We start from the raw sequence: 24,270 nt of genomic DNA on the forward strand, positions 1-24,270 counted from the left end.
TGGTTTGTTCGCTACCGTTGAGAGAACAACAGGAGCTAAACCTGTTTAGTAAAAGAGCACATCAAGTGAAAGGTGTGCAGAGTATAAAGAGGAAACACAAACATATGGGCTGTGACAATGCTAGCGTGATCTCATGAGGTCTCAGGCACAGTCACATGGGAGTACATCATGCTTTGCCCTTACCGTGACACAGATCTAAGCTTTCATTTCCTCCTCTGTGTGGTTATTTCTGCATGAGCTGTGCGGTGTGATTGTTCCTGCCCAAGATCTGTGGATAACTTCTTCCATTCATAATCATAGTATGCTTTTTACACATAATTGTTATGTGCTTTGTGATTAATCACCAATCATGGTTAGCTGTATAATACCCTGAATTATGATAAGCATAACATAAAAAGCTACAAGATCAAAATTTCCAAATATCATTTATTTCATTTTCCTCATTATAAAACGCTTATATCAAATGTATTAATTCCAGTTATCGTTAAACATCTGACATTCAGACTCGGTCTGGTGGCTTGAAATGGTTATTAGCAATAGGTAATTTAGCTATGAATTTAAACAAGCTGGGTAGACACAGTGTGGCATGAGCAAGTAGCGGGAATTTAGGCCACTTGTGTGGAAATCTGCTCGGTAATAATCATGGTGCTTTTGAAAACAGTCATTTTGAACCGTTTTACTGGTCATTTTAGAGAATGACAAGCATAGCCTTCTACAGATATATGGACAGAGTATTTGTGACCCATAAATTCTTAGCAGTGACACTGTTACTTGACTAGTTGTCCACAAGTTCAAAGTACTCTAGTCGCTGCGCTATCGCGCGCTGATTGCGCTATTTTTATCGTCTGGATCGGATAATAATAGACATCAAGGTTTATACTGACGTGTGCGTATAATACACAGATAATCTGGATATACGCAGAGCCTTGGTTTAGTTCGACGCTCATATATAAATAGTAGGGCACGAGGTCTAATGTCAAATCTGTAAAGACTGCTTTAGAAATGGCCTACAAGTGCAATACCCTACCACGTGACATTTTAACCCTTGACCCGTTTTCGCTGGACGTTTCATTTTTCTTTTCAGAGACACGACCAACCTCTTTCTTTGACTTCAAAATCGTATGGTTAAAATGAAAACAGCTATGTCGGCTTTAATACTTGCTTGTATCTGATTCCACACAATTGTATGCGCACATAAACAGAAACCGCCGGCGATTAATGGGTTAATTTAAACCCCGCCCTCATCCAGATCCTGTGCACCGTTAGCAGCCGGAAAATGGGTGTGTGAATGAACTTTGGGTAAGATACGGTGCCGCTTTTCAGTAACCAAGGGTACGAAGGTCGTGTAAGCGTTTGTTTAAATAACACTCATAAGCACTGCGGACCAAACCATTTACTTAGACAGCAATCTGTCTGAAATCGGAACTTGAGTCAAGTATCTAGAGTGGTAAGTTCATCTGTGCATCTTTAGCTAAATTACTTTAGAAGCAACCGATGGACCGCTAGCTAGCCAGCCACTTTGCTGCTAAGACGTATTATGACCATTAAATGTGACTATATTATCCTTTCCCAATACTAAAGTGAAAGGCGGGTTGCCATTTTCTGACATTGATTTCATGTTATAACCGATAAATATTAGAATACCAACCGTGATGGAACTGTTTCCTAACACCTGTAATAAAGCTTGTATTCGATGTCGTTTACACTATTAATGAAGAAACACGAACCACAACAAATGTAGCTAACTGAGCAAGTTAGGTAGCTAGTAAATTTTCGTTAACACCATAGTTATAAAAATGCGAAGGGGGGTCTGAGAAGGCCACATGTGTTCTTGTTTTTGATTAAATAAGCTTCTAAAATAGATGATGTTATTGCTAATGAGTGCCTGCTAATACAACGTTAATGCCGTGTTTTCCCCATATTAACACGTCTAGGTTCCTCGGATCTCCACAATGAACTTCTTTCTGGAGACGCTGCGGGTGTTAGTCCTGTCCATATATTTCAGCTTGGAGGCATTTGTGAAATTGTTCATCCCCAGTAGAAAGAAAAGTGTGGCCGGAGAGACGGTGTTAATCACAGGTGCCGGCAGCGGCATCGGCAGGCTGATGGCTCTGGAGTTTTCCACCATGGGCGTCACGTTGGTGCTCTGGGACATCAACGAGGAAGGCATCAAAGAGACAGGCCGGCTGGTGAAGGAAAGGGGTGCTACCGACGTTTACACATACGTCTGTGACTGCAGCAAGCGGGATGAGGTCTACAAAGTTGCTGATCAGGTAAAGCGTCGACTCAAACGACGTATCGTAACAGCCAAGGCTTTGGTCCAACGTGAATGGACGTCTCATTGCTTTAAGTAATAATTTCTGGCTTTGGTTAAGGAAAGTGGTACCACGGCAGTTTGCACATATGTTTGATCCTGGTTAGAAGTTATCCAGGACTAAATCACACTTTTGGCTAAAGAGACTGTCCAGTTGATTTCAGAAGTGTACCAACAACGTGAAATCTCAGTAAGAAATGTGAAGGTTCCTAGCATTTTACCCAGTATAACTAAACTAAATATGAAGAATGAAGTCAAACTTTACCTACTACATTGGTTGAGGTTACAGTAACCCATGTAAAGCCTGTTTACCCTAACCAGTTTTTAGTTATATGAATTACTGCATCAGATGAAGCTGGAAAATACTTAAGTATTCTTGCTTTTCATATCTGTGTTATGACAGCATTGTGTGTAGTTTGGATGTAAATACAACTGTTTATTATAAAAATCAACCAGTATTTTATCCAGTTAGTATATTGATAATTGTCATGGTGTTTGGTAATGCTATATTTATCTCATAGACAGTGTCACCTACTTTGTCTTTTTGAGAAGAGCCTGTCTGTAGTTTCTCAAGGGACTTCCATTGTTAATTGATACACCAGTAATATTGGACAAAACCACAACGGTCTGTTACATTGACAGTCATGCCTCTGTGATGGTAAATTGTTCCTTGAAAGTTTTTAATCAGAAGTAGCTAGCATTCCTTTGTAGGACCATTACGTTTTTTTAATAAATTAATTTGAAAGAGTTGCCATATTATATTTACTATTCTCCTCGTGTTGATATGGTGATATTAACTGCACCTGAGGATCAGAGTAGACGGTTGTTTAACTATGGTGACTACTTATTTGGCAACTGATGACTCCATGATGTGTAGTCCGATCCATCTGTCTGTGTATCTGTCTCCCTGTTAATGAAATTATCTCCATTTAATGAAAGATTCCCTAAAGAGGAAGTGACAGTGCATGCCAATTTAAATAGGAACAAACAAGCTGTCTTACTTTTCACATCATTTCCACATGAGAGGAAAGAGAGGTTTGTAGTCTAAAGAGCATTGCATATCACAATTTGGCAACTGCTTCCTAAACTGTGTCCAAATTTATGGAACAAGACAACCACACTAAATTTATGACAGATTTCTGCAAGTCTCTAATTACATTGACTGATTTGAAAGATGGTTCTTAAGTCACGTTTATTAATAATCTGAAATGTAATTAAATATAATCACAAATTCAGCAGGTCGAGAGCACTTATTATTTAAATTGAATACATTCTTATCAATTGCATACAGATGGGTTACAGACATATAAAATGCAAGTAGGTGTGACCAACTGCTGGCAGAGAGACAGTTTGATTAGATAGTACATATATGTTGTGGTAATTTTGCAAAGTTTTTAATACACCAATTGGATCCTCGTTGTTGTTCTTAAAGGAATGTTAAGTATTCAAACAAGATTACGCAGAATGATAAGCATTACATTTTGGTTTAGGTAAAGTTTCACATTATTATCTGACAGCCAAACAACAGCAGCCATTTAACTGCATTACTGACAGTCCCATACTTGCTAATATGGTTTTCAGTTAAAATGGGAAAGTACAATTGGTTAAATCAACAAACCTATATGGTATAATTAAATATAATTCACATCTGAGATAGATAAAACTGATAGGCTGTACCCATACCACTGCTAGTGAAATATTCCTGATGGTACTGTAGGTTTATAATAGATATACGTGTAAATACGTGAAAATGTTGGTATGTAGCTCAGTCGCTCTTTTGCTGCTAGTGTAGACACATCTTTTTTAATTGTGATGATGCAACTGTAGGATGCAAATATTTCCATAGGGGAAAGCGAGCCAGAGACAATATCCTCCTTGTAATTTGACACCTCAGTTGACAGGGTGATATGTCAGATAACCATAACTGTAACTGGAGGATGGTTTCGTAGTCTGAGAATCAGTACCCTTTGTTCACTTTTCTGGGGTTTAACAGCACGTACATTTGGTGAAACCAGGTTTCTCTCAAGGCGTTTTCCAGCACAATAGGAAGTACAACTGCAATCTGAAAGTACTAGTTGGGCAGAATGGTCAGAGAGTCCACATCCCTTCTATTCTCACTAAAATACATTAGAGAAAAGACAGTGAAAATTGCAATCTGGTACTGTCAGCATTAATGCAAACTAACTTTTTGAACAAGCTTTGTTTGTGCCAGTGTTTACAGTAGTTCTGTGTCAAACATCAGACCTTTGTTACTTATTGGATCAGAGAACTATGACTAGAAAAGTACTGTTTCTGATAAGATTTTTGTGATCTCTCTGATCATGAAAATCTTGGGCTGGTATTAAGGCCAGCTTGTATCTTCAACTGAAGGGTGAGGGTCAGGTTCTATATTTGCCGGGACATAATTCAGAATGCACAATTTTGCATTTAAGTGCTTGTTGGACATAAAACATTTCATATTTTTGACAGGAGTTCTTGTAATCACCATAGTAATACCAGGCTGTAAGGTTTTGGTTTGGGAATCATGGGATATTGAGACTTGACATGAAAGTTAGCCGGTACAGTAATTATCTGGTATGATTCTGCTCTTACGTACATGACTCAAACCTGGTGTTTTACTACAGGTCAAAAGAGAAGTTGGTGATGTCACTATCCTCATAAACAATGCTGGCATTGTTACTGGGAAAAAGTTCATGGATGCGCCAGATGGCCTGGTGGAGAAAACGATGGAAGTTAATACAATGGCGCACTTCTGGGTAAGTTAATTTTACCCACCAAATACACGTGTAATTGATGGGTCCATAAATCAGAATACATTGCGAACATTCAGAACTGTAATTTATTCATTAAAATTTGCCTAGAAAAACATCCAATAAAGCTTAACATTGGACTGTGGTGATTTTTTTTGGTTTTATGATTGCATTGAGTCATCTCATCTCAGGCAGCACACTGCTTTTTGGAAAAGGTTTAACACAAAATATATTGTAATCTTGACTAATCGTTATCACAGAAGTGCATTTAACTGTGGAATTATTTTTTCAAGACTTATAAGTCATTCCTCCCAGCAATGATTGCGAGAAACCATGGGCATCTTGTCAGCGTTGCCAGTTCTGCCGGGCTCATTGGCGTTAATGGACTAGCAGGTAAGGTTCCTAGCCCTCTTCTTTTTACTCTTTTTATGAAGTATGGGCTTTCCTAACCAGCACGTTGCAAGTTGGAATCTGGGATGCTGATCTTGAACCCTTGAAGGCATTGTAGTTTAAATTAGGCTACTCGAGTAAATGTCATATTTGATAAATGGATTGTATTTAAGAAGAATGTAAGATCTATGAATTATCCACTGCTGAACTGATAATGTGAAAGTTATATAACATCATTCTAAAGTGCATCTCGCAAATTACGTAAAACGCGTAATTATGGCTTTATATAGATGCAGATGTAGACACGTGATACAGGTATGTAAAAATAATTTAAGAATACGCCATGCTTTTGGAGAGTTGTTGTTGGAGGTGTCGTGTCAGTCTTTCAAACTGCAAAATGAAACAAACATCTGTAATACTAGCATTCTTTGACAGGAATCCTACACTTGGCTGGTTGTTCAATATTTCATTGAATATGTTTCTTCAAAATGGGAAAGGATTCCATGACAGGTCATCTCAGTTCAGTGTGTAGATCTGATGTAAATTGGAGAGCTCATGAAAATATTCTTCCAAATTTTACTGTATCTGTGTTCTGTCACATTCCAGAATTCTGATGTAAGACCATTACCAAATCTTGATAAAAGTCTATTTGTTTTTTGTTTTTTTTTTTTTAAATAGAATTGCTCAGAAAATATCATGAGTCATTCTCCATTCTTGTGTGTACAGTTGTTAACCTCTGTAACGGGTTAGTATTGATTTATCATGTTTGGACAGGCCTCCTGGAAAAAGAGGATGAAAAACAAGGGTTGCTTAACAATAAAGCCAGTCCGCACGTATATTTCTTATGTATATGATTGCAACTTTCCTGTTTGCCACCCAGTTGTAGTATGCTTACGTATTTAAGCTGGTTACCACTGCAGTGACAACCACCAAACCCACACAGGAGCACAGGGCAAGGCACATGCATCCTCCGGTACACACGCATGTTTATCATGACTGTGCCAGTCCACCACAATGCACCAGTAGGCAGATGCTGTCTGAGAGTAGGCACATCCTCCTGACGCTATCTGAGCAGCTCACAGGGGCCCAATCAAATCGCAGTGAGGGAACCCTGGCTGGCTGAATTACCTTCCCACACTTACACCCGGTAGAGTGAAAACTGCGTTGTGCCAATGTGGGGTCCCACTCATTGTCGGAAAATGACATGCCCGGTTTCAAACCTGGGCCATAGGGCTCTGCCTGTGCTTGAAACGAGGGCTTCTACTGTCTGAGCCACTGGGGAGCTGACCGTATTTCTTTCCAGCATGACCAGACTTTAGAAATTCAAATAAGTGACAAAAAACGAAAGTAAGAGAACACATTGACCATAGCTGGTGAAAACACTTGCTCTGTGTCAATTATTTTACATGAAAGCATTTTACATAAATGCAGGCCGCTTTGTTGGAATTGTCGTAGATGGTGAGAGAAGCTTATGAATAATTCAGGCGTAGAGCTTTTCACAAAGGGTGAGAGGGATTTCATTGTCTGTGGAATGCACTGAACAATTGAACAAGAGCTCACTAAATTTGGAAAAGCAATCCAAGGTATAACTTAGTGTTTCACTAGGATTACTGTTGTCAGTAATATTATTCAGCTATAGTTATAGTTGATAGGAGGAGGACTTTGTTTTAAACATCTGCATTATTTGCTGTAGTTGTATTTGATTTGTTCATTTAGTCAAGTGTAGCATACATTAAAGCCGTCTTTGTTGAGCAACCGATTATTTCATCTAAAATGTGTTGTAACGCTGGTTCCAAATTAGATCGTACTAGGATGCTGTTACCTCATAGTATGTCTGAACTGGATCCATTTCATATGTGTCTGAAGAAAGTATCCAAGCGAAGCACAGACCAATTTAGGTGAAGCTAGGGGCAGCGTTTTTGTTTGTGCACCATTCCATTTAGTTCATTTTTTTGTTTTCCTCACTTACATACAGATCACTGTGTTATGCATTATGCATCTGGTCCAGGAGAGGCAACCTCAGTAAAACAACATGTCCAAGATTCAAAACCTTGCTGTGGCTGAAACACTAATCTTGTTTAATATCTCAGCTAAATCTGCCTAGCATTATAAGCCTGTTTGTTATTTTCTGTGAAAGATTTTGAATAAGCATGATGAAAACTGCCATTGCACAGGGTTAGAATACTAGCACTGATATCTACCTGCCTGTATGTGACGGTTTCTGTATTTTACTGCATGCATGGTCATTCGTGTGCTTTCTTTACACAGATTACTGTGCCAGCAAATTTGCTGCCATCGGCTTTGCTGAGTCTGTGGGTCTGGAATTGTTAGACATAGGGAAGGATGGGATTAAAACCACAATCGTGTGCCCATTTTTTATCAACACTGGGATGTTTGAAGGATGCAATACTAAGTAAGTAGTGTAATGGATGTCGCCTTTTGCTTTGCTGCCCACCTCTCTTACATAGTAAAGCAACACAGCACAAAAGGTCATGTAGCATGGCTCTGTATGTAGTTGGAGAAGGTACCGCAGCCCCTAAACTGTTCCATAACACAGCCTCAAGCGCAGTGGTGTTTGTACTATTTCTACTGGATTTATGTGAAACCTGTAATTATGTTAAGTCATTATGGCAGTATTTAGTTCTTTTAAACTTTGCATTTATAGTTTAGAACCATGGTAGTATTTTGACTTGTTAAATGAATTTAAATCACGTCTGCCCTGTCTGTTACCAGGAAGATAACGTTAGAAATCCGGGTTAGAGGCTACTTCCCAGTAGCTGATTGGCTAGTTACTCTGCATGTTTCTTATACTAGTATTTATACATACTAATATGAATATTACCATCAAACTCCCACAGTTAAACAGTCTGTTTTGTGAGTGTGACACAGTGTTCTGCTGTCAAGAAGTTTCTTCGGTATTTCCATTCTTTTAGAAAAAGTCACCTGTAGAATGCTATGATTTCTGTTCAGACACAGACCTGTGGACCAACAATTACCAGTTTCTGTATCAAAGTAGCACCCAGGCTGGAGTGAGTGTAAATTACACCTGTTGTAAAGGGAACTTGGCTTAGAGCTAACCATATATTGCTGCCAAGAGAGTCCGTTTTCCTTCGGGTGGAGACAAAAGGCAGGTGGGTTTTCAGGTAGAAAAGAGGTACACTCTAGAGATTGCACATAATCTAACCACAATTTCCTCATTCCTCCTGGGCTGTTATCTTTGTTACCTCCTGGAATCAAACTGCTGCATACTTTTACCCATTTTTCTTACAATGACCAGGATTGCTCTCAGATACCAGGTCCCCTCTGTGTTTGGAGTGGGACTGTATGAGACCACACAAGATCATGTGCATTGGAACAATGGGCATGATAAGGTTATATGGGAAATCAACATTCAGCTGTACAGTTATGAATATTGTCACGGACAGAACACGTATTGATCAGTCAGGCAAACAGGACCGCAGCTATCTATTTTGTAACACACCATATTTTGTGCCAGCCACGTTTTGTATTATATTTGTGCCTACACAGGTGCCTTGGGTCATGTTTATTCATTCACAATGTTGGGTTAGTGTTCTGCGAATGTGGAACCTTGGGGCCTTGGGCAGAGGTGTCGTGAATGCGGTCTGATGTTCTGTTTGAGAGAGGCTGATGTAAAGAGACAGACAGGTGCTCCACTCTGTGTGACCTTGCCGGCTGCATGGCCCGAGACGTGAGGAGTTAGCATGCCCTCGAGCTTATCGCCGTCTGCATTATTTAGACTATCGGAGAGGGCCATGTTCAAATGTTTCTGTCAGGTTGGACTGTAGACACAAGAGATTTGTCTGTCGTTGGGTATTTTTGGCTGTGCTCTGGCTGCCATTCCACTTGTTACATTTGGTTGAAAACTACATTTAGTAGTTTTGTGTAAGTTGTGTCTGCTTAAAGTTGTTAATGCTTTCATAGTGCTTCTGCAGTTAATATTAATGATTTTTTCTTTTTATCCTCAGGTGGCCTCGTATGATTCCAATTTTGGAGCCGCACTATGTGGCAAAAAAAGTTGTGAATGCCATCCAGACAAACCAAGTGTACCTCCTGCTTCCCAAGAGCATGTACTTCATAATGGGCTTGAAAAAGTACGTTTTTTTTTTTTTCTTTACCAGTTTTCTGTTCTTCAGTGATAGGAGTGTTCATGTGGTCGGGCGTGTAGTCTTAGAATGCAATTACAGATAAGCAAAATAGAATTGGTCAAATAAAAAGTTCATTTTAACAAATTTATTTTGTGTTGTAGGAATTCTGAACTTCTATTGTAGAGGAAAATGACCATGCTTTACAATGCAGAAAAGCATGAAGTTAAGAATGCATTTACTTGATGGTTTTTTAAATGTGTATTTGGATTAAACTTTTGCTTATTATTGAGTGTATTGGGAAAAAAAAAGATGTGCTTGTTGATAAACCATTACATATTCATAAACAACTTCTATGAAGCATCAAATAAGTAATGATTGTTTGCCAGGCAAAGTTTTATTGTAGCTGGATAACTCATATTTGTGTAAACACTTGACTGTGCTCAAACCTATGAGTAATTCATGCACACAATACAGACCACTTGACATGACATTTCTGGAGAAGAAGGGAATGGAAGGGTAGACAAAGGTTCAAGGACTGCTATATATGCTGTTCGCTGACAGTGACTGGTACTTCTTCAACCACTGACACACATAGGGGACTGAGTCATCCTCCAGGGAAATTACACTGACAGCAGTGTTGGGTACAACAAAAGCAGGACAAATTCTGCCGGTGACAGGCTTGCACGTGTCTGCTTTCACAGCGCATTGGCTTAGGAGTTCCTCAGAGGCCTGAAACAAATGCACACATCGCTCAGATGACATTCAACTCTTCGGCACAAGAGTGGCACGTTTCATCTGCTGTTTAGGTATAGTCTCATGAGTCAGTGTGCTAAGACGCAGTATGTATCTGGCTTATGGATGAATAGACTCATTTAGGAGCTGTTTAGAGCCAAGACATTGCTCTATTTGTCCGCACAAAGGAAACTCAGCGAGATGTTTTAGACTGTGAGCCTGAGAGAAACCGTAATTTCCGCTGGTCAAATTGTGCCTGTTTAGTCTGGCTTCTTGGGGCTCTTGGGGTAGTTGGCAATTGTTGCGATGATGTCTAAGGTGACCCGTTCAATGGGTAAATTAACAGCTAGCTAACTTGACATTGTCACATTGCAAACAAAGCAATCTACTTTGCAGCCTGCTAGCCACGTTTTCCACTTATACCAGCTCTGCGAAAATCCCAGGTTATACGACCCCCCCCTTGTAGATACTTGCTTGATGTTTAAATTTGGTCTGGGTGGTCGTAATTCTTTAGTTGGCAATTTGTCCTGATTACTACAAAGACTGAACGGTATTTCTCTTGATGACACCATCAAGCTGCTCTGAGTTGAGGTAACACTAGCCATGTTGACCTTGAATGTGACAAGACTGCTGGACATTGGCTGTCCCAGCGATCCCTACACCAGGTTACATATGACGAAAGCATGTTAGTGCAAGCCCACCTGGAACCCATACAGATTGCATTGCAGTGCCTGCGGTTAAAAATAAATTGCCTTAACATGAAAGTATCTGAGCGATCTGGGCGATTTTCAGCCAGACTGAAATCGCTCGAAAGGGGCAGTACTCCACGGAACATGACTTGACGCTGATTGAACTATGATATTCAGAGGCAGGACAAACTGTCTAGAACAGTCACAGCTAGTGTAACATTGTGGTAGAATGTGAGAGAAAAATTTCTATCCCCCTTTTGTGGTGCGTTGCCTGACCGCCCTAAGGAACAAACCGCCCCTTGTACAATTGCAAAACAAAAACAATACAATTTTCGACAAGGAGAGATGGTAGAACACAGCTATACTAGCGAAATAACCATGTAATATCCTGGTAGATTTCGTCACAGTCCCACAACGGTATACACAACGGTAACGGAGACATTTTTTATCACGACATCACGAAATTCAACATATCGTTACATCCCTAGTAAACATAGCACAAAACATCACTGAGGATCACTTTGAAATGAAGTGCCAAGACCCTCATTCAACTCCAAAGTGAATTTCTTTACATTTTGTTGTGTAGTTCGAATATGAATTGACTGGGACAACTTGGAAAAGCAGTACTTTTGTAGTTACGTACAAATCCTCTCTTCAGCGTTAATGATAGGAAGTTAACAATGTTTGTTGTAAGCGTAGGAATTCTCATATATTTGTGCTATATATTCAAAGTTTTCCATTTGAGGCATAAGCCAGATATATCTTTATATCTCTGGCCACCAGTGACATGCATGGCATGTCATTGTTCAACCTTTAACCCTGTGTGAAAGAGACGATTGGCGTATGGTGACGTTGTGTATGGTGATGTCACATATTGTTCCAGGTGTAACAGATTATTATATGCGTCATAGCAAGAGCGTGTCTGTTTGTCTCTATTTTAATAATCTTTGACTTTTGGAAGGCTTCACATCTTGGTTCTCCCATAAAACTTGTATATTTACACCTTGATAAATGCGTACAGTTTGATTACACATGACCATAGATAACAGGACATTCGTCACACTTTCCCTCTCAAAAGTAAAAAAAAAAAAAAGAGACTGAAATGTGAGGTCTTTAATCCTAAAACCTCCTAAAAAGAATGGTAAATCAGCATTATTGATGGGGGGAAAGCTCCTACGTGCATAATATGCCTGTCCTTGTCTTCATGGGTATTTCACTGGATGTTATTACAGTATGTAAGTTGCTTTGGGATACTCTCAGGTTGCATTTTGATGGCCTACACAGAAAATTGTGAGAATTTACTTAAACTTGAATTTAAACAATGTAGGCACTGGCACCCCTTTTAGAATGCTGATGGGGTAATAATGATCCTAATTGTTCCCTGATAAGTAAATTCCTTGGGCTCAGTGAGTAGGCTCAGTTCAATTATCATGTCACACTAGAACATTGCTCTGCAGAGGAGTAAGTGGTGTAAGTGAGCAGAATAGCTGATCTTCTTGAATATGGATATGATGCCATAGGATATTGTGCCTTAAATGTATGACCCACGTCAAAGCTCTATTATCTAACAACTGGAAAATAGAGATCATTTAGTGAAAGGATAATTGGGAATGATTTGAGATGCATTAAGGCAGTTCTAATTCCAACCCTTATATGGTGCCCTCTACATAAAAACAATTGGTATTAGGAAGGACAGTGGTACAAATGAAAAATGTAAGTTTGCAAAAGCCAGTCTACATTTTTTTAACACTACCTGTTCAGTGTCGATGAGCCATTCAATGTTAGCTCAGCAGCTACCGTACAGTCTTCATAACCTACAAATCCGGCAGAGGGCTTGGTGGAGCTTGACTGCCCCAGATTGTTGTCCGATTTGTGTGAAATTGTCGTTTAAACTCCTAGGCCATTATTTTCACAGCATGAGGCCACAGACGAAATTTCTAGAATCGGCAAGTATCCTACTTCAGTCGCAACGGAGCAGTCTGTAACAGATGGTGACAAAACAGAACTTTCAGACACCGTGTTATATGTTATTCTTCTCCATATTATGGAGCTACTCTTAAGCACACGTGTATTCATAACATGCTTGCTTTTTCACTAACGTTCTGTTAAGTCTTTCTACCCTTTTGGTACATATGTCTTCCTCGATCTTCAAATTAAATGGGGGATTTTTTCTCTTAATGCAAATTTAATGTTCGTAAGATGAGGGCTGCAGTCAGTCACTTCAGCCTCCTCGGGCACACAGACATTGCAGAGCCCAGTTTTATGTGGCTATCACAGTTGTTAGTGCCATAAAGGAGCTGTTCTCAAATCCCTGCTACATAAAGAGGCACCTGGACTATAGAGAGGACAATTAACCAAAAACATTGTAATGAATTCAAAGCTATTTCAGAGACTTCTTCCCTTATGTTTATAGATAAATTAATATGATTAATAATATGATTACCATGTAATTACATCAGTGCTTTTGCAGCCATATTAAAGTGGGGAGTATTGTGCTTTTTATGATTCAGATATCTTTTATGAGTTTTTGAAAGTGAACAACTGAATAATCCTTTGGAAATTAAAACAAATTACCCTTCTAAAGAACAATACATTTTTAAAAAACAGTGTCTATGCATGTACAAGTGCAGAAATGGAAAAGGACAAAAAAAAAATGTTCCCAAAACCACTTGCTGCTCAGCTGGGATGTTTGGGAAAATGGTTGTTGAAGTATGTTTGTTGTCATGAGTGTTGTGACAAACATGTTTAATTGATTTTGGCTTTTTGCTTTTTTTTCTGCAGCATTTTGCCGACAAAGCTTGGATTGCTTCTGGGAGACTATCTTGGCGCTTTTCACTTCATGGATGCATTTAAAGGCCGCATTAAGAAGGATTAAAGCTCTGTAGAAGGATGCTTTTAGAGAAGCTATGTTTCTTATTTTACACACTGCATCAAATTTTTAATTACATTTTGTTGAAAATCTATTGACATTAGGTTGGATTTATGTTTTGCTTAATTTGAATGTGTTAGCACTTTGCAGAACAGTCGTGCATATGTGTAGTTGTTCTGTGCTATCACTGAAATGATATCTGTTATATGCTATGACCAATGGTGCATTATGATGCATTATCCTGAGAGTAATGTAAAGGTAATTTACATTTTAAATCAGTTTTAACTTCCTTTTTATGTTGAACTCAGTGGATAAGGATATTTTTTACTGGCCAGAATTCAGACTCCATTTCAAATGATATAGCTCTTGAAATAATGTGTAGACTTGAAATGATAAACTACAGACCAATATTACACATTTTACTTGATTTGAAATGTTTTATTTCATTAAGACCCTCATGGGCCTTGATTTAATTCATCAGTATATTGGCTAAATGTATTTGTTGGTGTACACTTCTTAAAATAGTTGGAAATGTCATTTAATCAATGTGTGTCCCTTTTGGGTGCATGATCAATTTCTACTTGCCCATGAAGATCCTGTTTTCAAAATGTTTAATTCCTTGCAGAATTAGCACCTCTGGAATTCAGGTAGTTTTTTTTAAGATACAATTTTACTGTTTTCTCATCTGTTTGTTTGTTTTGGGGGTTTTTGTGTGTCATCTGGATATTCCGTTACCCAATGAAGAATACTTGCCGCAGAATATTTTCCTCAGTGAAGGTCTCCATTTTTTTGGTGAATGATACCCATTAATTGACGTGAGAAAAGCCTTGCTGGGCACATTGATTTATGTAAAGTTATATTTTCATGATCTGAACTACTGTTGCTGAATGATGTAACATCACCTGTAACATGCACCATACATATATTTGAAGTGCAACTATAGTCATTTCAGGCTGCTGCATTTCTGTATGTTTGTGAACCTCAGCTGCAGTTGATTTGTTGTAATGTTACTGCATTACTGCATTGACATTCTGTATGTAAGCAAAAAAAAAAAAAAAAAAATAGGTTGCCCTGTAATATTCTATGCAACTCTTTTATGCAAAGCTAGAATTATCATAAATACCCCCTAACATGTTCAAGTCATTTTTAAGCATGGGCAAGCCGTGTTCAACAATATTTACTGAACATAGTTAATACCTGAAGCATAGTGAAGGCATGCTTTCCGTATTTCATAAAATGTCATTGTATTTAACCACTTGATCTTAACATTACCATTTATGCCTTAAATGAAGGAATTTGTTGAAGGTTGGTGCATGTAAAATGGCTGATGAAGTCCTCTGTGTGTAATGGGATTCACGACACTAATGTCTGTAGAAGAAAATTAAATAAAATGTACTTTTTTATAATACATTCTTTTACCATGTTTCTTAAATGCAGGTAGAGCATAGAAAACCGTGATACAGTGGGACGTACTGCACAGGGCAAAGTGCGTACCATTTGAGAAACAGGAGATCGGGTGATCCAGAGTTAATATATGCATTTCAAAGGTCACTAGAGAGATATTAATGCATATAAACCATTACATAAGCAAGCATAATTACACCGTTTAGTCTGCTAGAGGAAAAGGGGCATGCAGACCAGCTGGCCTGCTTAATTGGACATATTCATGATGAATATCAAGTAAACATACAGTAGTGATGACAGTAAAGCTTTTCCATTTCCTCATCCATGCAGTAATTCTAAGGAGCAATTTTAAGGAATGGGTTTCATCTGTTTACAGTATGTAGCACTTACAGAGTGATAGTGCAGGATGTTCACAGGATGATATACTCATCTATCTGGTTTAACCAAAGCTGCAAGTTTTTTTGATCACTTGAACGTACCTTTCTTTGGCAACTAAAATTAGCCACAACCAGCAGGGGAAAAATCATCCGCCCAAATTTGATGTTCCTCTCTTAGACTCCAGAGTGCAAATCTGTTGCCAAGTTGGAGAAATTGGTCATGCACTGAAGTCTGTCGTGACTGCTTTATGTCACACTGGAGGAGGAAAACGCTGTAGCCCACATCTGCTGTCAGCTGAGTTTATGATTTTAACACCCAGAGAGGCGTGTTAAACATAACAGCATTCCCACTGCAAGGGGAAAATAAGGGAAGGCTTCCTGCTGTGCTCAAATTTAAGCAGCCATCTACACAGAAACACAAACAATAAGTTATTTTGACAGATATAAAGTGTTCAATGTTTGTTGAATGTATAATTTTATTTTAATATTCTAACCCCCATTTAATATCATCTCTAAAATCAGAGGCATCTCAACAGTGGTCTTGGAAACACAGTCTACATAATATATAATTAATACTGTTTTGTTTGTTCTGCATTGATCTAGGAACAAACCAGTTCAGGTTGTTGGTTGTGCCTCGTTTTATTTGTGTTTTAATATCTGAAAACTTGCTAAATTTTAAGATGTATGAATTAATTACACCAAGGGTTGGAATGGGTTGTCCAGGCACCAGAAACGCCGTGACAACAGTGACTCCTACTGGGAAGAAACAAAATAAGTGCACAAGGTGAGTCACACTGTGCATCTACCACTCTAACTTGAGTCCACCACATCTGTCAGTTCATGACCTTGTTTCCTTGATAATTTGTGTCCATTTCAATAGCATGTAGTGAATCTCATAACCCCACCAGCCAGCCATCTCCATTCCTGGAAAAATTGGCATGTCCTCCAGAGAATGGCAGACATCTGGCCTTTATTCCCACTCAGGTATTAATTAGTTAACTGAAGCCAGTGATTTCAGGGAAACATTAACACCTGCTGTTGGTGAACGTTAGTGACTGTCAGAAAGGCATCTTGTGTTATTTCCATCTCACAATGAAAAAACTCTAAGCAGTTTCATGTCGAGGCATTAGTTACCTCCAAGAACTGTGGTTTCCTTTTCCTGATGTCAGACTCATTTAAGCTTTGATATCCCCTTGTACAGCCATGTTATTCAGACTGGATCCCAGCGAACCTTTGGCATTGTTCCAGCCTCCTCAGTTAAACTCCTGCTGGAACCTACTGTCATCTTTACTACATGAACTCCCCCCTCAATTCCAGTTTGATAACAGATGTAAAACTTGCTGGATAACAAACCTCCAGGACCAGAGCTAGGACCGTGGCCCTGTTATGGACCATCAGAGAACGCTAAACACTCGCTTGGCTAAACTTCTTCACTTGCTTACACCCTGCTGTGCCTCTACTCATTACTGAAACAGTTTCCCCTAAAGGGTGATCCACTCTCATTTTCACAAGGCTGTGATTGCTCAGCGAGACACAACCTATTTCGGAATATTTACGTGATGCAGAAACCACGGCGTGATGGCATTACCGTAGCCCCGTCCCATCAGAGTAACTGTCAGATCCAGTTGTTGTGGGAGTTAATATTGGCATTTTCATTGGGGTGGCAGAGCATTAAGTCCCCTTCACATGAAAGGACTGTGTGTGGGGCATGCTACAAAGGTGACTTTTAAACACCCACTCCTGATAACAGCCTGTCGAATCACAACAATGTCTATCCCTGCATGCAAATGAGCAACGGCTGAAACGTGGCAGAGCGCATTAGTCACTGCTCTACATGGCATGAGTGGGTGGGGTGCCTCTCATCATACAGTGTCTCTTTCTTTTTTACTTATCTTTGCCTCTTTTCGGTTTGTAGCCGCGCTTTGAGCAAATTGCGGTTGCACATACACAATTACTGACTGTAGCAATCGCGGTGACGGATTGCTTATTCGCAGCAAAACCCTCATGGCAAGGCATATTTCTTCAGTGTCCTTCCACTCACGCTATAGCCACAGATGCAATTGACATATCAGTGACATCCTGTAGCTTGCTTTAGATTTATGTCATTATGTAAATGTTACTGATTTTTCGTAGTTGTTTAATGTTGGTGACATTTCAGAGGAAGAGCAATACTTCAAATTAGCAAGTATTGACAAAACTGTTACAAGTATTGACTTTTGCTTTGGTGTCTAATTTTTTTCATGCAAAAATATTTGGCAGGCAGAAGTTACAAGGTTCCTGGACCATGGTCTACTTCCTACCATACACATTACTCTACTAGTTACTGTCAAAATTTCATTCATACAACCTGTATAGTCTTACACTGAAACCAGTAGTACATTTTCTTGTAACTTGCATGCTTTCATTTGTCAATTTTGAAAAACATGTTCAACATGCAGACAACACCATCTAGTGGCAATGAAAAAAAAAATCACATCCTCAGCAAGCGCCTTGATTTCCAGTTCCCCTGACATGAACAGTATGTTTTGACAATCTATGTATTAACAATCCCTCTGCTATAACCAACTGCAAACGACCATACGTTTCTCGTCTCTGTTGCCTCCTTACTTTATTACAACTGGAAAGAAAGGAATTAAATTGCAATTTAATATCAAATACAAATATGTAGAATGTAAACTCCAATGACAAACTCCAAAGAACTTCAGTATGCAAAATAATAAAAAAAAATAAACAGTGGGTTCTTTTCCAAACCAAGACAACCAAACAATCTCAGGATTTTTTCTCTAATTTTTCAACAAAATATTAAATCTATTGATATAACAGCTATTATTACAACTGAAACACTTGCATTTTGAACCATTTTTCTGTGAACTTTTTCCTCTTCTTGCCCTTTTTCTACACTTTTACAGCTTCAGTTGACAAATGAACTTCTGAATTACATTATAACTTAAGTGCATAACACATTGTGGGAAGTATTTTATTTTGAAGTACATTATAAAATTATAAAACATAATTTATCTTAAATGAACACATTCATAATACATTCCTAATCCATCATAACATCCATTTCAAATGTGTGTCACATACTTTTGTTTGAACATATTCAAATAACTCTTATGAATCATAATGACACTCTGCACGCTTAGGGACAAGAAAATAAAATGTATTATGTACCGCAATGCCGCAATCAGTTGTGGTGCCAGAATAAAGGAGTCCTGCAAATATTCAATGCCATATTACATGAAGCACACTAAGATCACTTATGAATCTTTTTGACCAGTTCATGTCATGTTAGTTCAAGGGCATTATCCTCCCAGACCTCATATTTTGAAGACTTAATTTACTTTACTTCTACAAATGAGCAGACAGCAGGTTTTTGGATAGATATGGCCAATCTTGATCAATCCTGGCCATAGAGTCAGTGCTTTCAAGATTTTTTCAATGTAAACTTTCCATTTCTAGACGTGTTCAGTAATAAATAATCATCACTGCAATGCATTGAAGGTACTTAAAGGGACAATTAGCCAAATGTACAATATAATCAAAATGGACATTAAGCCAACTTCTGACAACAGCAACACATTCATGGTGTGGATCAAATTCACTGAAAATATAATATATTTTTCATAACAAATAAGTGACACAATAATAAACCACAACACATTAGAAGTCATTTAAATATTATTTTTATTTGAATGAATTAAATTACTTTCAGGACTTATAGTACATTGTTGTACTGGAGCATTATGGAATTATGTTGCAGTAAATATATTTATGCATATCTGTGTGCATTTATTCATACCCAAGGAGAATGGTTTCTGGAAAGAGTAGAAATCTTCCACATTACACAGACGTAGTATTTAAACAGTAAATTGAACAATACATCACATGTATATATGTGTAAATACATCACATCACATTTCTCCATTTGCCAACATGTAGACAATGATTGTAGATATCACCTTGTAAGAGTTCTAAAAGAAAGAGATTACTTTGCCAGTACTGCATGTCTGATATTTCTTTTTCAGTGTATGTGCCAGCCTTGGAAAATGGTGTTACTCTGTCAGAGCTACTCACCTCTGTTTTCTCAAGGCTGTAATTCTGCAGTTTTCCCACCCTATTTAAATCACTAACAATGACTAACTGACTGATCAATGAATGGTTGAATCCTGTGCTGTCCTATGGTTTAAAAGACAGGCTATGTACACTGAGGCCTCACAGGAACAAATGTGCTAGATCTGTACAAAGCTGTATTAAAATAAATGTACATTCATACTCAATATTTGCACAACTTCCATAAGCCCTCCAAAGTTATTAGATACATTTTTTAAAATAAAACAGGGAAGGCAATAAATTCCAGTCTGGGAGAACTAGAATTCGGCAGCTTTAAGCTGATTGAGGCTAGTCCATATCTGGAACATCAGATGAGTTGAATTCATATTCGGATCATGACTTCAATTACGTGACTGAGTGCTGAGGCAGAACAACTGCATGTTCATCTACTGTATCATCTTTTACTACATCTAGTAACGCTACCCCCTGACCCCTCCCAAACACACGAGTTCTGTGATTCTCCCTCTCAAAACAATACAGACAACATGAGTCCATAGTGCAAAAGCAAACATACTGATGCGTATCGACTGCATCAGGCACGGTATGCATCAGTACGGTTTTCTTCCCAGGGCTTCCAGGATCTGCTGTCTCTCCTGCGCAGTAGGCATGTCTGGCTTGATTCCATCTCGTCTCCGCTGCACCATTATGTCATGCTGAACAGGGGAGAAGCAGTTACTGGACACAGTATGTTGGTGACATGGTCACCTCAATGTCAAATGTCAGCTCTCCTTACTGAAATCCAACCTCAGTCACACTTCCTCTAATTAGTGCATGAATGTGGTATTTTGAGTGATCCAAAGTAAACACCTGAATACCAGAAGCCCCATCAGGCACTTAGTCCTGGTGGTTTTCCATTTGGCTTCAAAGATATTAGGCTATCACTTGGTTTTAAATCGAAATGCTTTAATGATTAATTTTTTTTTTTTTTTTCCTGTGTGATTACAGACTATATACCTTCTCTAGGCTAAATAATCAAAACAGCAATCACAGTGATACAAGTTATTGTAAACAGTATAGGTTCAACACCAAAAAAGCTATGATAAACTGCATAAAACAGAGAAATTTAGGAATTAAGCACTCACCCAAAACTTCCTGCAGTTTTTGTACCTTATGAAATATGCTGAACACATATCTTTATTGTAGTTATTGGCATCTAAACATTTCCTAGAACCATCACTTTCCTTTAAATAAAACAGAAGACAGAAGTAAATACTTTGTAATTTGTTAATGATTCACATGTGCACATTCTGCATAAAAACACAAGTTCTTCATAATCACCATATTCACAAAATATTTCATGCATTCTGTATAAGGTGATTTACCTCAATACATGGATTGATATCATGGTCTCTAACTTTCCGTACATTTGACGACATCCTCTGGCACAATCACATTACAGTCTGAAATGAAGCAAATTTTTATTTTGTACAGCATGTCAGTAACGCTCCTCCTTCACCATGTACCAAAGCACTGGCCATTTAATTAGAATTAAAGTTTCTACATGGTAAACCTTAAGGTCAAATCAAAAAACAAAAAAAAAAAGATTAATTTTTACAATCAAATAAACCAACAAATAAAACATGCCATATGTTTAGGCCCAACATATTTGTTCTTTACTGATTTTCACCAAAAAGGACCTTTTTTAAACAGCAAATTGGATTGAACTGATTTTCACTCACATTTAAGGCACATTTTGCTTTTTTCACCAATTTTCACCTACAAGTTTTAAAGCACCACTGTGCAAGCTCGCAGTTGGTCTAATTAGTGCAACTATGTAGGTAAGCTAACAGTGCCATCTATTGGTGACATCATAACAAAGACTGCACACTACTGGGGGGGAAAAACATTTTGCTGCTGTATGAATCAGTGTCTATCAGTGACAATTCTTTTGACCTCAAACACTTTTCATGCAAGCATACTATGATCACAAAATAAACTCACACAGATTCTATATGAATTTAATAACTGGTTTTCACACTTAAAAAAATTCCAAATAAACACTGAAAGATTCCTTGATTTTTTTTTTAGAGGGGGAACATAAAAACTTATTATTAAATGTAAAGTATTGGGCCTTTCATATGCTGTATCCTACATCACCAATCACCAGTTTCCATCTTTGTTATTTCACAAAGTGAACCGAAAATGTCTGAATCTGAAATAACCAGCTAAATAAAGTTATCATTAAAAAACACCTTTCTCATACATTTACCGGTCACAACACTAAATGTGTTGTCAATGTTCTTTTTTCTGTTCCCTTTGTCCAAGACTGATATATCTTAGAGATCAGAATCATTAATAAATAATCAGTCTATCTAGGTCTAGGTAAGAGGTAAGAACCTTTTTCCTCTGAATTCAATGACCTGTTTTGAATTGCTTGTTTCACGGGAAATGTTTGAGCTATGCACTTAATACCTTAAAGTTTAACAGCTCAGTCAATCTTCAAATAATAAAGATGAGCAAAGAACAGGGTTTAAAATGATGGATAAGAAGCAGACATTTCATTTGTAAGTAAATTATAGGCCAAAGCATCACTACGAAGTCATAAATATTTACAAAAAGCTTGCAGCCTTCAGTCTGTTAGTATGAAAGCTGCGTTTTTCAAATTAAGACGCAGTGCCGCCGTGAGCTTTCAGTGTGTTACTAAAAGTGTTACTCATGGTAGTCATTCTGAACAGAGCCATGATGGTGGTAATCCACAAACAACTGGGATATGATGAGACTAACAAAAGAGGCACACAAGATTTCAGAGTAAAATGTTACTCTTTATTAAAATGCGATTTCTGTAAAACACACATTGAAAATCTTCAATGACACAGACTATATTGTCCTGAACTTGTCCTATGCATTTGCACCACTAACTTCAGAGACTGGGCAGAGGTACAACAGAATTACAAATTCCCCCAGTCAAAGATGAATACTCTAAGATTCTGAAAACTACACTACCTATAATACTGACTCTTTGTAATTTACAATATAAGTTATTTTGGTCAAGGAGATGGTTGTAAGATAGACCAAAATAACTGAGGTATAATGTTAAAGTGGAATTTTCTAACTAAATGTGCTACAGAAAAATGAACTTTATCATGCCACAGTATGATTTTATTATAGTAGGAAGCATAATATCCCCCTTCTAAACCTGACACCTAAATGGCATGTTTACCTGAGGTGTTAGCTAATTTGTTGACTGTTGATTCTATCAGCTAGGCCTGCTCTGTTTTTATATTTCCTGTTATGAACCACTACTGTTATTGTTCCCAACCTGCCACAATAAGAGAATCATCATTAAAGCTGTTAGATTTTATGTCTTCTTAAATGTTCTGTAAATCCCAAGTTGAACCTCAGGCAGCTTGCAGTCACTAAAAGCATGTTATTGAATATGGAATGCAGAAATTTAGTACAGTGATGGAAGTTAGGCTTCATGAACCTCATAACGTTAACGGATGCTACTACTAGTACTACTACTGTAGTGCTGTACTACTAAGTACTGACTCCGCTGAATCTATCAAAACACCCTGCTCTTCCCAAAATTTGGTTTATGTCAGAGCGGAACCTCACTGGTTGCATATAACTAATAGCTCCACCCACTTTCAGGCTCAAGAAGCCTCAAACTCCAGTTTCTGTTCCAATATCCATGGTGTGTAAAATCTATGGCCAGTATGTTGCTAGCAAGCGCCAAAACACCTTGCTGTGTCAATTTCAACATGAGCTTAAGATGAAGGAAATCGCCTTTTCGTTTTTCTGCATTTAGACAGCAAATCATAAAACGATATTGTTTATGGGTAGTTTCAGACATTTTGTTGCACAATAGTTCATAACCCTGGTTTGCTAGCCCCCTTATCTGCTCGTTGGCTACCTAACATTAGGTAGTAAGATGACAAGGTCAGAGCATTGCTCACATCGATCTTTTATGCTAATAAAACAAGTCCATGCAAGATAGCGAACTATTCCAGCTAACTTCTCAACTGAAGATGAACATTTCGTACTCACACGCGTCCATTCATTTGTTGACCTCTAACTAGCTCCCCAGAAGGTTGTAAGAGCATGCTTGCTAACGTTAGATAACTTAGGCGTATACATACGTTGCCGTAACCTCATTTGATCTTTAGCAATATAGCTAGCCACCTAGCCTTATTGCAGCTTTACTTCAAAGTAGGAATTCAATGGCCTGGCCTGGTGGCGTACAGGCTAGCCCTCATTCATTCCTGTGGCGTTAGATAAGTTACATACTAGCAGCGACTGCTCAACGTCGCACACATTTCGGGTAGCCGCCAGTTATAGCTATCTAACATGGCTAGCAATCCAACTATATTGCTAACATTAGCTTACCAGTAAGCTAGCCGTCACGAAAGCACAACAAACAACATTCACAAATACTACAAAACAATTCATTAGCGTTAGCTAACTAGGTTTTCCCCAAACGACGGGTCGCTTGCAGGTTAGACAGACAGTAATTATTTGTAGTTTCTTAACACGCCGCACACTTACATACCCACTCTCTCAGTCGCAGCAATCTTGCATATTCACGT

General features: G+C 38.3%; 2 protein-coding genes across 2 annotated transcripts; one reads left to right on the forward strand and one right to left on the reverse strand.

The window, feature by feature from the left end:
- The first annotated feature begins 1,277 nt into the window (after window positions 1-1,277).
- On the forward strand, window positions 1,278-15,221 carry sdr16c5b (short chain dehydrogenase/reductase family 16C, member 5b). Its single transcript, XM_036521284.1, has 7 exons — window positions 1,278-1,447; window positions 1,935-2,273; window positions 4,939-5,070; window positions 5,358-5,457; window positions 7,723-7,867; window positions 9,441-9,566; window positions 13,763-15,221. The coding sequence occupies exons 2-7, from the start codon at window positions 1,953-1,955 to the stop codon at window positions 13,854-13,856; spliced, it is 918 nt and encodes a 305-aa protein (XP_036377177.1). The 5' UTR covers window positions 1,278-1,447; window positions 1,935-1,952; the 3' UTR covers window positions 13,857-15,221.
- Window positions 15,222-19,599: 4,378 nt separating this feature from the next.
- On the reverse strand, window positions 19,600-24,270 carry chchd7 (coiled-coil-helix-coiled-coil-helix domain containing 7). The gene is made up of 4 exons (XM_036521888.1): window positions 24,234-24,270; window positions 21,067-21,144; window positions 20,827-20,925; window positions 19,600-20,397 (listed from the first exon to the last, which is right to left on the reverse strand). The coding sequence occupies exons 2-4, from the start codon at window positions 21,118-21,120 to the stop codon at window positions 20,293-20,295; spliced, it is 258 nt and encodes an 85-aa protein (XP_036377781.1). The 5' UTR covers window positions 21,121-21,144; window positions 24,234-24,270; the 3' UTR covers window positions 19,600-20,292.

This window comes from Megalops cyprinoides, chromosome 2 (genome assembly GCF_013368585.1).
Source record: "Megalops cyprinoides isolate fMegCyp1 chromosome 2, fMegCyp1.pri, whole genome shotgun sequence".
NCBI classification, from domain to species: Eukaryota; Metazoa; Chordata; class Actinopteri; order Elopiformes; family Megalopidae; genus Megalops; species Megalops cyprinoides.